The sequence below is a fragment of the Bombina bombina genome, chromosome 4 (assembly GCF_027579735.1).
Source record: "Bombina bombina isolate aBomBom1 chromosome 4, aBomBom1.pri, whole genome shotgun sequence".
Lineage (NCBI taxonomy): Eukaryota > Metazoa > Chordata > Amphibia > Anura > Bombinatoridae > Bombina > Bombina bombina.
The window spans coordinates 1,064,062,394-1,064,077,707 of NC_069502.1; the positions used below are offsets into that span (position 1 = coordinate 1,064,062,394).

Here is a 15,314-nt window from a genome sequence, read left to right on the forward strand (position 1 = left end):
TCTCCTCTGCCCTTGCACATTAGAGAATGATGTGAATGAGTTCCTGCACTGATCTAAACAATAGAAGTGTAGCATGTAGCAGGGTCAGTAAATAGCATTTATAATATGATAAAGGTAAATTAGCTTTTTCATGGTAAATTACATAAATATAACAAATGTATTTATATATTGTGCTTTATTAAACATTTTCTTGTGTATTTGATTTTGAGTTTAAAAGGACAGTAAAGATTTTGAGATTATAATATAAAATGTTTATAGTAAAAATAAATTTGCAATATATTTATTTTGCTCCCTTTCCCTGTAATTTAAGTCTATAAGAATTTCTCAATTCTGAGAACTGATAGAGCACATTGCAAGCTTCACAATTCTAACCCTGAAACATATCTGCCACTAATTGGCTTACGCAGAGATGATAACATAAGAACCACAACAGTAGCAGACCTACAATTAAGAATCTGCTAACAAAATAACTTTGGTTAGCTTTGTCTACTCCAGTCAGGATTGGATTTTGGCTATTGAAAAATAATAATGCAGCCAACATGGTGATAATATATTCTAAAACTTACTTAGTATGTTTATTGGAAGACAGCAGGAAAAATTTAAATCTTGTAATTACAGGGTGTACTGTCCATTTAATGTCCCTTTAAATGTTTATTTGAAGAGGAAGACTTTACTTGCATGTAGTAATTGCTAATCTAATCAGAAAAAAAATGTTACAAGGGCATTATTGACTTTTCTACAATAAACCAGCGTCCATCCATCTTTTTTATATATATTTGTACAATTGTTACACAATAGATTTGCAATTACATTTTTAGTGTTTCTTTTATTGCACATATCACACTTTATCTTTCTGCAACTTTAAGCCTTTGAGGTGTATCTTTGTTATCCAAGATGTCAGATTCTAGCTCGTCATGCTCTATACCCCATTGTGACGGAGCATTTCATATATACTCTTACGGAAAATATCTGTTCTTGCACAGATGGGAAGAAAGTAGCTGCTTGACTAGATTCTGCATCTTTCACTAATATAAAGTACTTACAGTTTAGATTTGTCTCCATGTAGATCTGTTTTAAAATGGCCATGTAACCACTGTATATTTAGACCTGCTGAAGCAAATGAAATATTATGTTTGGGTCAAAAGAATATAAACATTTTATACTGGCCACACGTGCATGTGTCTGTCCCCGGAAGGGTGGACTGTAATTTTATTGGTTGTCTGCAGCTAATACCTTGAAGGATAAATTGTCATTTCTCATCTATTCTTCCCTATCTAGATTGTATCAGGATTAACTGTACTTCCAGTAAGTGCCTATTAACATTTCTTTAAAATATCTCTGTTTTTCTATTTGTTTATTATATTGTCAAATGCAATAAAGTTATTATGGTAAAAGTGTATTTAGATAGATAGATAGATAGATAGATGATAGATAGATAGATAAATAGATAGATATTGGTGGTTTGATGTATCATAATAACATTTCTCCTGTTAAGTGTGGTCAGTCCACGGGTCATCATTACTTCTGGGATATTAACTCCTCCCCAACAGGAAGTGCAAGAGGATCACCCAAGCAGAGCTGCTATATAGCTCCTCCCCTCTACGTCACACCCAGTCATTCTCTTGCACCCAACTAATAGATAGGATGTGTGAGAGGACTGTGGTGATTATACTTAGTTTTTATAACTTCAATCAAAAGTTTGTTATTTTAAAACATCACCGGAGTGTGTTGTTCCTTCTCAGGGAGAATTTGAAGAAGAATCTACCTGAGTTTCTGTATGATTTTAACCGGAGTAGTTAAGATCATGTTGCTGTTCTCGGCCATCTGAGGAGTGAGGTAAACTTCAGATCAGGGGACAGCGGGCAGGTTCACCTGCAAAGAGGTATGTAGCAGCATATTATTTTCTGAGGAATGGAATTGACTAGAAAATACTGCCAATACCTATATAATGTAAGTTCAGCCTTAAATGCAGTAGTAGCAACTTGTATCAGGCTGTCATGTATGTATATTTTCACTTCAGTATTCTGGGGAATGGCACTTCACTGGAATAATACTGTATGCATAAAACTTTAGCCTATTTTGCAGTGAGAACGACTAGCAGCAGGCTTTCTATGACAATTCATTTATTTGATGTTAAACGTTTTGCTGGCATGTTAAATCGTTTAATTTTCTGAGGTACTGGGTAAAAAATTGTTTTGGGCATTTATCCACTTGGCGGGCATTTTATTTAATTTAAGACAGTTTACTGATCTCCCTCACTGTTATGTGTGAGGGGGAGGGGCTTAATTTGGCGCTTTTACTACGCATCAGAAATTCAGTCACAAGTCTGTTTTTCTTCCCTGCATGATCCGGTTCGTCTCTACAGAGCTCAAGGGTCTTCAAAAGTTATTTTGAGGGAGGTAATCACTCACAGCAGACCTGTGAGATTGTACTTTGACTGTGATAAAAAACGTTATATTCTGTACATTTTTTCTGCTATTAAAGGGTTAGTTATCTATTACTAATGGGGGCAATCCTTTGCTAAAATTGTATTTTTACCGGAAAGAATTTGATTTTATAGTTTATCCGGTTTATTATTACTCAACTGTCATAACTTTTCTGTGCTTCTTAAAGGCACAGTACGTTTTTTTCATATTATTTGTAAATTGAATTGAAAAGTATTTCCAAGTTTGCTGGTTTAATTGCTAGTTGGTTAAACATGTCTGATTTAGAGGAATATCTCTGTGCTATATGTGCTAAAGCCAAAGTGGAGCCCAATAGAAATTTATGTACTAATTGCATTGATGCTACTTTAAATAAAAGTCAATCTGTACAAATTGAACATCATTCACCAGACAACGAGAGGAAAGTTATGCCGTCTAACTCCCCTCACGTGTCAGTACCTGCATCTCCCGCTCGGGAGGTGCGTGATATTGTAACGCCGGGTACTTCAGGGCGGCCATTACAAATCACATTGCAGGACATGGCTAATGTTATGACTGCAGTTTTGTCTAAATTACCAGAACTTAGAGGGAAGCATGACCACTCTGGGGTGAGAACAGAGTGCGCTGATAATAATAGGGCCATGTCAGATACTGCGTCACAGTATGCGGAACATGAGGACGGAGAGCTTCAATCTGCAGGTGACGGTTCTGATCCCAATAGAGTGGATTCAGACATTTCTAATTTTAAGTTTAAGCTTGAAAACCTCTGCGTACTGCTAGGGGAGGTATTAGCGGCTCTGAATGATTGTAACACCGTTGCAATCCCAGAGAAATTATGTAGGTTGGATAGATACTATGCGGTACCGGCGAGTACTGACGTATTTCCTATACCTAAGAGGCTTACAGAGATAATTACTAAGGAGTGGGATAGGCCCGGTGTACCCTTTTCCCCCCCTCCTGTATTTAGAAAATGTTTCCAATAGACGCCACCACACGGGACTTATGGCAGACGATCCCTAAGGTGGAGGGAGCGGTTTCTACTCTGGCTAAGCGTACCACTATCCCGGTGGAGGATAGCTGTGCCTTTTCAGATCCAATGGATAAAAAATTAGAGGGTTACCTTAAGAAAATGTTTGTTCAACAAGGTTTTATATTGCAACCCCTTGCATGTATTGCGTCTGTCACGGCCGCAGCCGCTTTTTGGTCCGAGTCCCTGGAAGAGACTCTTGACTCAATAACTATAGAGGAGATTTCAAACAGGCTTAAAACACTTAAGCTAGCTAATTCATTTGTTTCAGATGCCGTAGTACATTTAACTAAACTTACGGCTAAGAATTCCGGATTCGCCATTCAGGCACGCAGAGCGCTGTGGCTAAAATCCTGGTCAGCTGACGTTACTTCTAAATCTAAGTTACTTAACATACCTTTCAAAGGGCAGACCTTATTCGGGCCCGGTTTGAAAGAAATTATCGCTGACATTACAGGAGGTAAAGGCCATGCCCTGCCTCAAGACAGAGCCAAACCTAGGGCTAGACAGTCTAATTTTCGTTCCTTTCGTAATTTCAAGGCAGGAGCAGCATCAACTTCCTCTGCACCAAAGCAGGAAGGAGCTGTTGCTCGCTACAGACAAGGCTGGAGACCTAACCAGTCCTGGAACAAGGGCAAGCAGGCCAGAAAACCTGCTGCTGCCCCTAAGACAGCATGAATTGAGGGCCCCCGATCCAGGAACGGATCTAGTGGGGGGCAGACTTTCTCTCTTCGCCCAGTCTTGGGCAAGAGATGTCCAGGATCCCTGGGCGTTAGAGATCATATCTCAGGGATATCTTCTGGACTTCAAATCCTCTCCCCCAAAAGGGAGATTCCATCTGTCAAGGTTGTCAACAAACCAAATAAAGAAAGAGGCGTTTCTACGCTGTGTACAAGATCTGTTACTAATGGGAGTAATCCATCCGGTTCCGCGGTCGGAACACGGACAGGGGTTTTACTCAAATCTGTTTGTGGTTCCCAAGAAAGAAGGAACCTTCAGACCAATCTTGGATTTAAAGATCCTAAACAAATTCCTAAGAGTTCCATCGTTCAAAATGGAAACTATTCGGACAATTCTACCCATGATCCAAAAGGGTCAGTACATGACCACAGTGGATTTAAAGGATGCTTACCTTCACATACCGATTCACAGAGATCATTACCGGTATCTAAGGTTTGCCTTCCTAGACAGGCATTACCAGTTTGTAGCTCTTCCATTCGGGTTGGCTACGGCTCCAAGAATCTTCACAAAGGTTCTGGGTGCTCTTCTGGCGGTGCTAAGACCGCGAGGAATTTCGGTAGCTCCGTACCTAGACGACATTCTGATACAAGCTTCAAGCTTTCAAACTGCCAAGTCTCATACAGTGTTAGTACTGGCATTTCTAAGGTCGCATGGGTGGAAGGTGAACGAAAAGAAGAGTTCTCTCTTCCCACTCACAAGAGTTCCCTTCTTGGGGACTCTTATAGATTCTGTAGAAATGAAGATCTACCTGACAGAAGACAGGTTAACAAAGCTTCAAAATGCTTGCCGTGTCCTTCATTCCATTCAACACCCGTCAGTGGCTCAATGCATGGAGGTGATCGGCTTAATGGTAGCGGCAATGGACATAGTACCCTTTGCACGCCTACATCTCAGACCACTGCAATTGTGCATGCTAAGTCAGTGGAATGGGGATTACTCAGATTTGTCCCCTACTCTGAATCTGGATCAAGAGACCAGAAATTCTCTTCTATGGTGGCTTACTTGGCCACATCTGTCCAGGGGGATGCCATTCAGCAGGCCAGATTGGACAATTGTAACAACAGACGCCAGCCTGCTAGGTTGGGGCGCTGTCTGGAATTCTCTGAAGGCTCAGGGATCATGGACTCAGGAGGAGAGTCTCCTGCCAATAAACATTCTGGAATTGAGAGCAGTTCTCAATGCCCTTCTGGCTTGGCCCCAGCTAACAACTCGGGGGTTCATCAGGTTTCAGTCGGACAACATCACGACTGTAGCTTACATCAACCATCAAGGAGGGACAAGAAGCTCCCTAGCGATGATGGAAGTATCAAAGATAATTCTCTGGGCAGAGTCTCACTCTTGCCACCTATCAGCAATCCACATCCCGGGAGTGGAGAACTGGGAGGCGGATTTCCTAAGTCGTCAGACTTTTCATCCGGGGGAGTGGGAACTTCATCCGGAGGTCTTTGCCCAAATACTTCGATGTTGGGGCAAACCAGAAATAGATCTCATGGCGTCTCGACAGAACGCCAAGCTTCCTTGTTACGGGTCCAGATCCAGGGATCCGGGAGCGGCCCTGGTAGATGCTTTGACAGCACCTTGGACCTTCGGGAGGGCTTATGTGTTTCCACCCTTCCCGATGCTTCCTCGATTGATTGCCAGGATCAAACAGGAGATAGCATCAGTGATTCTAATAGCGCCTGCGTGGCCACGCAGGACCTGGTATGCAGATCTAGTGGACATGTCATCCTGTCCACCTTGGTCTCTGCCTCTGAGACAGGACCTTCTGATTCAGGGTCCCTTCAAACATCAAAATCTAATTTCTCTGAAGCTGACTGCCTGGAAATTGAACGCTTGATTTTATCAAGACGTGGATTTTCTGAGTCAGTAATTGATACCTTAATACAGGCTAGGAAGCCTGTTACCAGAAAGATTTACTATAAAATATGGCGTAAATACCTATATTGGTGCGAATCCAAAGGTTACTCTTGGAGTAAGGTTAGGATTCCTAGGATATTGTCTTTTCTACAAGAAGGTTTAGAAAAGGGTTTATCCGCTAGTTCCTTAAAGGGACAGATCTCAGCTCTGTCCGTTCTGTTACACAAACGTCTGTCAGAAGTTCCAGACGTTCAGGCTTTTTGTCAGGCTTTGGCCAGGATTAAGCCTGTGTTTAAAACTGTTGCTCCGCCATGGAGTTTAAACCTAGTTCTTAACGTTTTACAGGGTGTTCCGTTTGAACCCCTTCATTCCATTGATATAAAAATGTTATCTTGGAAAGTTCTGTTTTTAATGGCTATTTCCTCGGCTCGAAGAGTCTCTGAGTTATCGGCCTTACATTGTGATTCTCCTTATCTGATTTTTCATTCAGATAAGGTAGTTCTGCGTACTAAACCTGGGTTCTTACCTAAGGTGGTCACTAACAGGAATATCAATCAAGAGATTGTTGTTCCATCATTGTGTCCTAATCCTTCTTCAAAGAAGGAATGACTTCTACACAATTTAGATGTAGTCCGTGCACTGAAATTTTATTTACAGGCTACTAAAGATTTTCGGCAAACTTCTTCCCTGTTTGTCGTTTATTCTGGACAGAGGAGAGGTCAACAAGCTTCTGCTACCTCTCTCTCTTTTTGGCTTCGTAGCATAATACGTTTAGCTTATGAGACTGCTGGACAGCAGCCTCCTGAAAGAATTACAGCTCATTCTACTAGAGCTGTGGCTTCCACTTGGGCCTTTAAGAATGAGGCCTCTGTTGAACAGATTTGCAAGGCTGCAACTTGGTCTTCTCTTCATACTTTTTCCAAATTTTACAAATTTGACACTTTTGCTTCTTCGGAGGCTGTTTTTGGGAGAAAGGTTCTTCAGGCAGTGGTTCCTTCCGTATAAAGATCCTGCCTGTCCCTCCCGTCATCCGTGTACTTTAGCTTTGGTATTGGTATCCCAGAAGTAATGATGACCCGTGGACTGACCACACTTAACAGGAGAAAACATAATTTATGCTTACCTGATAAATTCCTTTCTCCTGTAGTGTGGTCAGTCCACGGCCCGCCCTGTTTTTTATGGCAGGTCTAAATTTTTAAATTATACTCCAGTCACCACTGCACCCTTTAGTTTCTCCTTTCTCGTTGGTTCTTGGTCGAATGACTGGGTGTGACGTAGAGGGGAGGAGCTATATAGCAGCTCTGCTTGGGTGATCCTCTTGCACTTCCTGTTGGGGAGGAGTTAATATCCCAGAAGTAATGATGACCCGTGGACTGACCACACTACAGGAGAAAGGAATTTATCAGGTAAGCATAAATTATGTTTTTAAACTTATTTTTTAAGAAACAAACAAAAAATCATTTTAAATATTTATTCTTGTACAATATTAAAAATAAGACCTGATATACATTTCTGATTATATACTAAATGTATTTAGGCATTCTCAACAATCCTTTAGAAATGTTTAATGATTTTCCTACAAAAATATATTAGATATCATATAGAATCATTCATAAGTTTTTCTAAACGATTGCGATTATCCCTTGGTCAGCTATTCCCATCTTTTGTATAATTTACCTAAAAATAAGCTTTGAACTATGATATTATTTTGAATCCTAAATTATTAAAATTATTTTTTTTCTTGAAAATACCTTAGAAAATAAAGTTTATATCTATACATCTTATTAATAGCATAAAGTCAGATTTGTTAACAACATTCTATCAAATATTGGTGAATTTATTTTTGAAAAAGTAATTATTTAACTATTAAATATAATAAACATCAGTAAAATAAAACAAACACAAACATAAAATAAATCATACACACAGATTTTCATGTTTTAACCCTTGGGTGATCAGAAAAGGCAATCTCTCTGCAACTAAAGGGTTATATCTATCTGGAGAAAACCTTCATATACTGAAGCTTACTATTTATTCTGAGAGAATACAGCCTCTAGATACTATACTCATTAAAATCCTCCGCAAGTAAAATCAATGCATTACCTCCGGTAAAATTTTTCTGCTTTTTTTGTCTTTAATATTTAAAGAGAATTTGAATTTATTTATTTATTTTAATTTATGAAGCTGAGATTGAAAATAACTGGTAAATAAAAATGTGATTGGCAAGCCTAGCTTTATATGTATTGATTTAATATTAATAATTGGGGCAAACATATTATAAAACTGCAAAAGACAAACACAAGATGGAATTGCATAAAAGAAGTATGGTTGTATAAATTGCCACAAACAAATCTTCATAGGCTGTAAATGAATGATCCTAAGGAAGATTTCACATTCAGCTTGGTAATAATTAATATACTGGTCCACTTGTGTTGACTGGTGAAAAAACTCTTAATGCTTAGAAATACATAACATTTTATCTTTTTTTATAAATTAGTAATTTTATGTAATTGACTATTATTGAATTGTATGTTGAGTTTTTTTCTTGGGTCCAGGAATTTACCAGTCTATTAATTATAACTGAATTGAATGTGTAGATCTTATATGGGTTCATGAGTGCGGGGTTCTTTGGGGTCTATTCTTGTAGTTTGTTGTTGAGATAACACATTAAATTGATGTTTTGTATAGATCCATGGGTGTCTAGAGGAGGGGGATGCGAAAGGTTGTAAATGGTCTCTCCTGAAATGTTTCTCTGTATATTAATGCATAAGCACACGATTTTCAATCCCCCATTTTTAATGATGTGCAACACATGTGTACAACAAGCCACTATCTACAGCTGCATATGTCATAACTTATTCCCCCCACATACAGAAACATTTATGTGGATGTTCATGCATAAATTGTATGTGTTCTTAAATAAACCAGGCATACAAAACCAGCTGCAAAACTGTAATAAATTATTTAAGAAAAACAGATCTCTTAAGAGACAGCACATGACTAGTAAAGAAATGTTTTAAATAAATACAAACACCAAAAAGACAAACATTTACATACAATAAAAATGTATACTTGTGTATAAAAAACAAAACATAAAGGATAATTACTCCCAACGGTTGTGTGTCTGGCCAAACTGTAACCACAACACATTTAACGGCCACACCCCTTCCTCAGGTGTCACCAATGAGTAACCATAATGTGTTTCAGAGCCATGCCCCTTCCTCAAGTGACATTTGTGGAAGAACCATAGCTCTAAAACAAATTGTGGATACTGTTTTGGTCCGACAGACAATTGTTGTTAGAAATCATTTATGGGGTTTTTTTTTTTGTTAAGGCAGTTTTTCATTTATTGTATTTGTTTGATATGTTATGCTTTGCATATTTAATTAAAACGTTTCTTAACTATTCATGCATCGTTTCTACTATACTAGCATTTTAGCCTTGCTCACACAAACCTGAAATGCTGAGGCTCCGAAACTGCTATTGCAGCTTGATATATTGAGCCCTATCTCTTTAATTCTTACAGTAATACGTTAAAGCCTTTGATTATTGCAAGTGTCTTTTAAAAAAAAAAGTTTAACTAAAGAGAAGAAACCCCTGATGCTAAATTTTACACTGGCAATAAATATATATATATATCATTATACTTTTTCACATTTATAAATATTAATATACTTTGGGTTTTACCATACTTCTACATATAAACTACATATGCTCCTCGTGTAACAGGCAACAGACAGTCTAAAGCAATCCCCCCAGAGTAGCTTCTTATCAGCTAGTTATGACTTCAAACATTACTAAACGATGCATGATGCACCAATAAAGAGATGGCAGTGAGCCAAGCCATCAGGTATAAGAGGCAGGAGGAGGGGAAAAAAACAGTGAACTATAAAAAAATAAATAATAGAATTTAAAAATAAAACATAAAAAACATTTTTACAAGCACCACATACCTGACATATTTTGTACCCTCTGCTGACACTTCCTCTGTCCATCATTTCTCCCTTAAAGGGACATAAAACAAAAAAAATGTCTTTCATGATTCCAACTTACTTCTATTATCACATTTTCTTAGATTTCCTTTGTTGAAAAGCAGAAATGTAAGTTCGGAAGTGTGCACGTGTCTACAGTACTCTTTAGCAGCAGTTTTGCATCAATGTTATACATTAGCAAGAGCACTAGAGGGCAGCAATATTCCCTGTCATGTTGTGCTCCAGACATGTGAACACTACCTATCAAGATACCTTTCCAACAAAGAATAGCATGAGCACAACACAAATTTGATAATATAAGTAAATTGATTTTTTTTTTAATCATGAAAGAAAACATTTGAGTTTCAAGTCCCTTTAAATAGAACAACCAAGTTAACCCCTTAAAGGGACACTGTACCCAAAAATTTTCTTTCGTGATTCAGATTGAGCATGACATTTTAAGCAACTTTCTAATTTACTCCTATTATCAAATTTTCTTCATTCTCTTGGTATCTTTATTTGAAATGCAAGAATGTAAGTTTAGATGCCGGCCCATTTTTGGTGAACAACCTGGGTTGTCCTTGCTGATTGGTGGATAAATTCATCCACCAATAAAAAAGTGCTGTCCAGAGTACTGAAACCAAAAAAAAGCTTAGATGCCTTCTTTTTCAAATAATGATAGCAAGAGAACAAAGAAAAATTGATAATAGGAGTAAATTAGAAAGTTGCTTAACATTGCATGCTCTTTCTGAATTGCAAAAGAAAAAATTTGGGTACAGGGTCCCTTTAACATCCATAAGAGAAAACAATAACAATAAAATCCATACAAAATAATATAATCAGTTCTAAATAAGTGAGCATAAATATAATTTACAGAGCACACGTGCTCCTAAGTCATTAAATGCTGTGCATACTTCAGCTGCTCTACAAAAATGGTTGGCTCAAGTTAAATTTATATTTCTTCATAAAGAAAATAATTGTTTTGCCTTTTAGAGTTAGGACATTTGTGTGCACCTTTTTATGATAGTAGTTATCATTTTTATTAGTTCTAGTTAGGAAAGAATTATACATTCACCAGCATGGATACTAGGGCAACAATGCTGCAGGGACTGCAGATATAAATACATAAAGCTTATCATTTTTATTATACAAATACTTATTATAATCAGATACATGTTGGATCTTTTTTATTCATCCTCTGGGGTAGCCAGCCCAGATTAAAAAATAAAATAAAAATAAGAGTATGAGAGTTGGAGAAATGGTAGAGGATATATGGAAATTGTAAGAAAGTTAATGGGTTTGGAAAGAATAAAAAGAATGACATGACAGCCATAGAAATGTGGGACAAATGAAATTAAAGAAGCAATACAAATAAAGAAAATAAAACCCCCAGCAATTGCTAGCAAATGAAAAATATAAAGTAGCTCATGGTGTTAGCTGCAATATTCTGATAGTTAAAGAGACACTGTATTCATTTTGTTTTTTTCATTAATATGAAAGAACCGCTTTTAAACATGAGCATTAGGAGGAAGTAACTCTCAGCCAAAGGACACTGGCAGAAAATGCTCATCAGCCAATCAGCATTTAGTATGAAGTACCGTGTCAGGCAATAAGCATTCATAGGACACATGCAATTGATACTTCTGTATTAGTTTGAATATAAATTTAAACAGCTATTGCAATTGAATCATGTTTAAATACTGCTAAACCATATGAATGATATAATTATTACTATGACGTGTCTTTAAAGTGGTTGTAACTAGAGTGAGGTGAATAAAAAAAAACTTTGCTTTTAATTCTAATATATATATATAAATAGCAAGGATGTGCACTCTCACTTCAAAACGTAATGCCAGGGTGCTAGTGGATATAATAGAAAATATGAAAAAAACTTGCACTCACCGGTCCTTTTCAAAAATCTTTACTGTGATACAAAGTGTAAAGTTTCGGGGATAATGGTCTGAGGAAGGGGAAACATTATCTCTGAAATGTTACACTTTGTATTACCACCAGTGAGTGCAAGTTTTTTTCCATTTATATATATATATATATATATATATATATATATATATATATATATATATATATATATATATATATATATATATATTTAGATGACTATTAAATGTGAAGATTTTTGTTAAAATATTTGGTAGTGAAAATCATTTTTAAATGTAAATATATATATATATATATATATATATTTATAGATATTTTTTTAAATTAATATTAAGGGGTGGATTAGGAGAGGAGCACTATTTAGTGCTCCCTCTCAAGTGTAAACTTCACAATACAGACGCTTTTTGCATGAATCGGGTAGCGTTTATATTACAAGTTGATAGTAAAAGTTGGCGTGCAAGTGAAACCCGATGCTATCTAACTAACTATTGTGACCACATTTACATATTCCCCCCATGGAAGTTAATGGAGAGTCCAGAAGAGAAAAAAATAACACCTACCGATTGTGTGCTAATCCAAGAGGAGTTATGAATAGTTCACATTCCAATGTTCTTCACTTACAAAAAACAATGTAATTTCTATTGTAGATCTATATTTCTATAAAAATATCTATATATACCTATACCTGTCTATCACTGGTTTTCAAACCTTTCCTCAGGCCCTACAAAGCCAGGTTTTGAGGATATCTAAACTGAAACACAGGTGAAATAATCAGGTGATTTTACTTGCTCTCTTTCAAGTTAATCCTGAAAATCTGGCCTGTTGGGGAGGCCTCAAGACAAGTTTGAAAACCAGTATTGTATATCTATTCCTATAGATATATAGATATAGATATATATTTTACATTAACTATATCAAATATATAGAAATATATTTTAAATTATAAATATTACTTTTTCTGTGTGAAGAACATAGTAATGAAAAATATGTGTAACGCACATTGGGGTTTGCAATGTTCGTCTAACGCAGTGTTGGGTTAGCGCACATGAAGAATTGCTGCAATATGATTTTTAATCCCTTTAGAGATAAATAGTTTCATTTCCCTGTGCCAAAATCATGTTTAGTAATTGGCACTCGTTGCAATTACAGATCCATTTTGATACATTTCGATTAAGTACTCACTCAAAACATGTTAAGAAAAAACAACAAGGAAGAGGCGCCAATGGAGATTCTTATAGTGTGCCAATAGTGTATGAACATAGGGTACTCACAATTGGTAAAGGCAATCAATTATGCCAGTAGGAGCAGGCTGGATTTCAACAGCAATCCAGCTGGCTGGTCGTAAAGGCAGCTCTCTACCAGCATCCAACAGGAGAAAATCTAAAAGTTAAAGCAATAGATAGAGGCGCCAATGGTGCAGATCAATGGTGATTCGGTAACACTAGTAGCCAATGATATACAGGATACTCACATGTGTTGAAGGCAATCACTTATGCCTATAGAGACGGGCTGGATTTTAACAGCAATCCAGCTGGCTGATCCAAGGTGTAATTGAAGTACAGTGGTGTCAGATCAGTAGCATAGCAAAGAAGATACCATACATAGCACTAAGAGTGGATATATATAAAAACAGGTTTATTAAAACATATAAAAAAGGTTACCACTCATCTTAGTGTTGAATTGTATGTGGTATATAAGGAAAACTATGCAACGCGTTTCTCAGGTATACTGTTCCCTCAGGCATGTTTCTAAGCAAATCTTTACCTCCTTATATAGGGCTATGCTACTAGGGAGACACCCATATCCCACCCCTAACAATTATCAAATGTCAAACCAATCAAATACCATCATTTGGAACGTCCCCACCCCTGCTGCAATATAATACTATATATTTCTATGGAAAAAAACTATTACCAATGAAATTTGTACATAAAATTGATGTTTCTTGTATTGTATGTTTACACTTTAAGATTTAACAATAACGTGATAGTTTTTGTAGTGAAAATTTGATGATTTGAGGTGTTCGTAATTCCTATAATCTAATTGGATGTTGTAGTAATCAATCAAGATGTACTAGGGCAGCTCATATTGACGGCTAAATGATACGTCTTTTTAGCCGTCAGTCAAAAAGTTTTTGCGCGGTAAATCGCCTACGATCATTCTAACTACTAGTAAGAAAATAGCTGTCACTCAGAGGGTAAGCTTCCAATGAAAGTACTGATACAGGATCGTGCCTCTATTTCTGCTGTAACGAGCTATATGCTATCGTTGACGCCCATTTGTATCTTGGAACATATATCATTGGTCCCGAATCGGAGTAAACAAAGGCTCCCATTGGTCCTACCTACGGATGTCATTACTATAGAAAAAACTATTATTGGTCCGTGGTGGATGAAAACAAAGGCCCCCATTGGTCACACCTCCGGATAACAATGATACTATTGCTGCGATCAACATATGTTTTTGACAGTACGATCGCTATCAAAAATGGCACCAATCATATATCATATAGGCATAAGTGATTGCCTTCAACACATGTGAGTATCCTGTATATCATTGGCTACTAGTGTTACCGAATCACCATTGATCTGCACCATTGGCGCCTCTATCTATTGCTTTAACTCACTCAAAACATACAGTACCTCTTTTTGAAAATAACTTTAGGTTGCAGAAATATCCGAATATGGGAAAGAGTCATCATATGAAATGTAAACAAGTTAAATTTAAAATAGCTTAGAAACATCATCATTATATTATTCCCTATGTATCATCAAATATACAGTCTATAGTTCCTCATTTAGTATCAGTTAACCTTCTCAAATCATCATTTTGTTAATTAATTTTTATCAATAAAAATTACTAAATGAAAATGAATGGGTTTTCTGGCCATATTGCACCATACTGCAGAAAATCAATAGGTATAAATTAACATTAAACTATTTAAAAATAAAACAAAATTGGTAGGGATGATATTTGTACAGTACACAGAGCACACTTAACAAATGACACCTTTGTTATCCATTAAAGGGACAGTCAAGTCAAAATTAAATGTTCATAATTCAGATTGAACCTGCAGTTTTAAACAACTTTCAAATTTAGTTCTATTATCAGAGTTGCTTTAGTATCCTTTGTTGAAGATTAAAGATAGGTAGACTGATAGGAGCTTATGAGTGTGCACATCCTTTTAGCATTTTATGACAGCAGTGCTTGCAACATTGTATAACATGCATAGAATTGCTGTAAATATTGTTTCAAATGCTGTTGACAGTTGGCTAAAAACACATGCATGCTCTTGAGCTCACCTAGGATAATTCTTTAACAAAGGATACCATGAGAACTAACCAAAATTGATAAAAGAAGTACATTGAAAACCCATAGATGTTTACTGTTAAATGT

General features: G+C 36.7%; 1 protein-coding gene across 4 annotated transcripts in view; it reads left to right on the forward strand.

Annotated features, from left to right (window-relative positions):
- NRXN1 (neurexin 1) overlaps nucleotides 1–15,314 on the forward strand; it is a 2,027,363-nt gene that overhangs the window by 1,001,346 nt on the left and 1,010,703 nt on the right. For 3 of the 4 annotated variants that reach the window (XM_053712207.1, XM_053712206.1, XM_053712209.1), the window contains one exon: nucleotides 1,279–1,305. The exons of the other annotated variant lie outside the window; for it this stretch is intronic. In XM_053712207.1, the coding sequence (XP_053568182.1) occupies nucleotides 1,279–1,305 (27 nt within the window). The remainder of the gene's footprint in view (nucleotides 1–1,278; nucleotides 1,306–15,314) is intronic. 4 annotated transcript variants of the gene reach the window in all.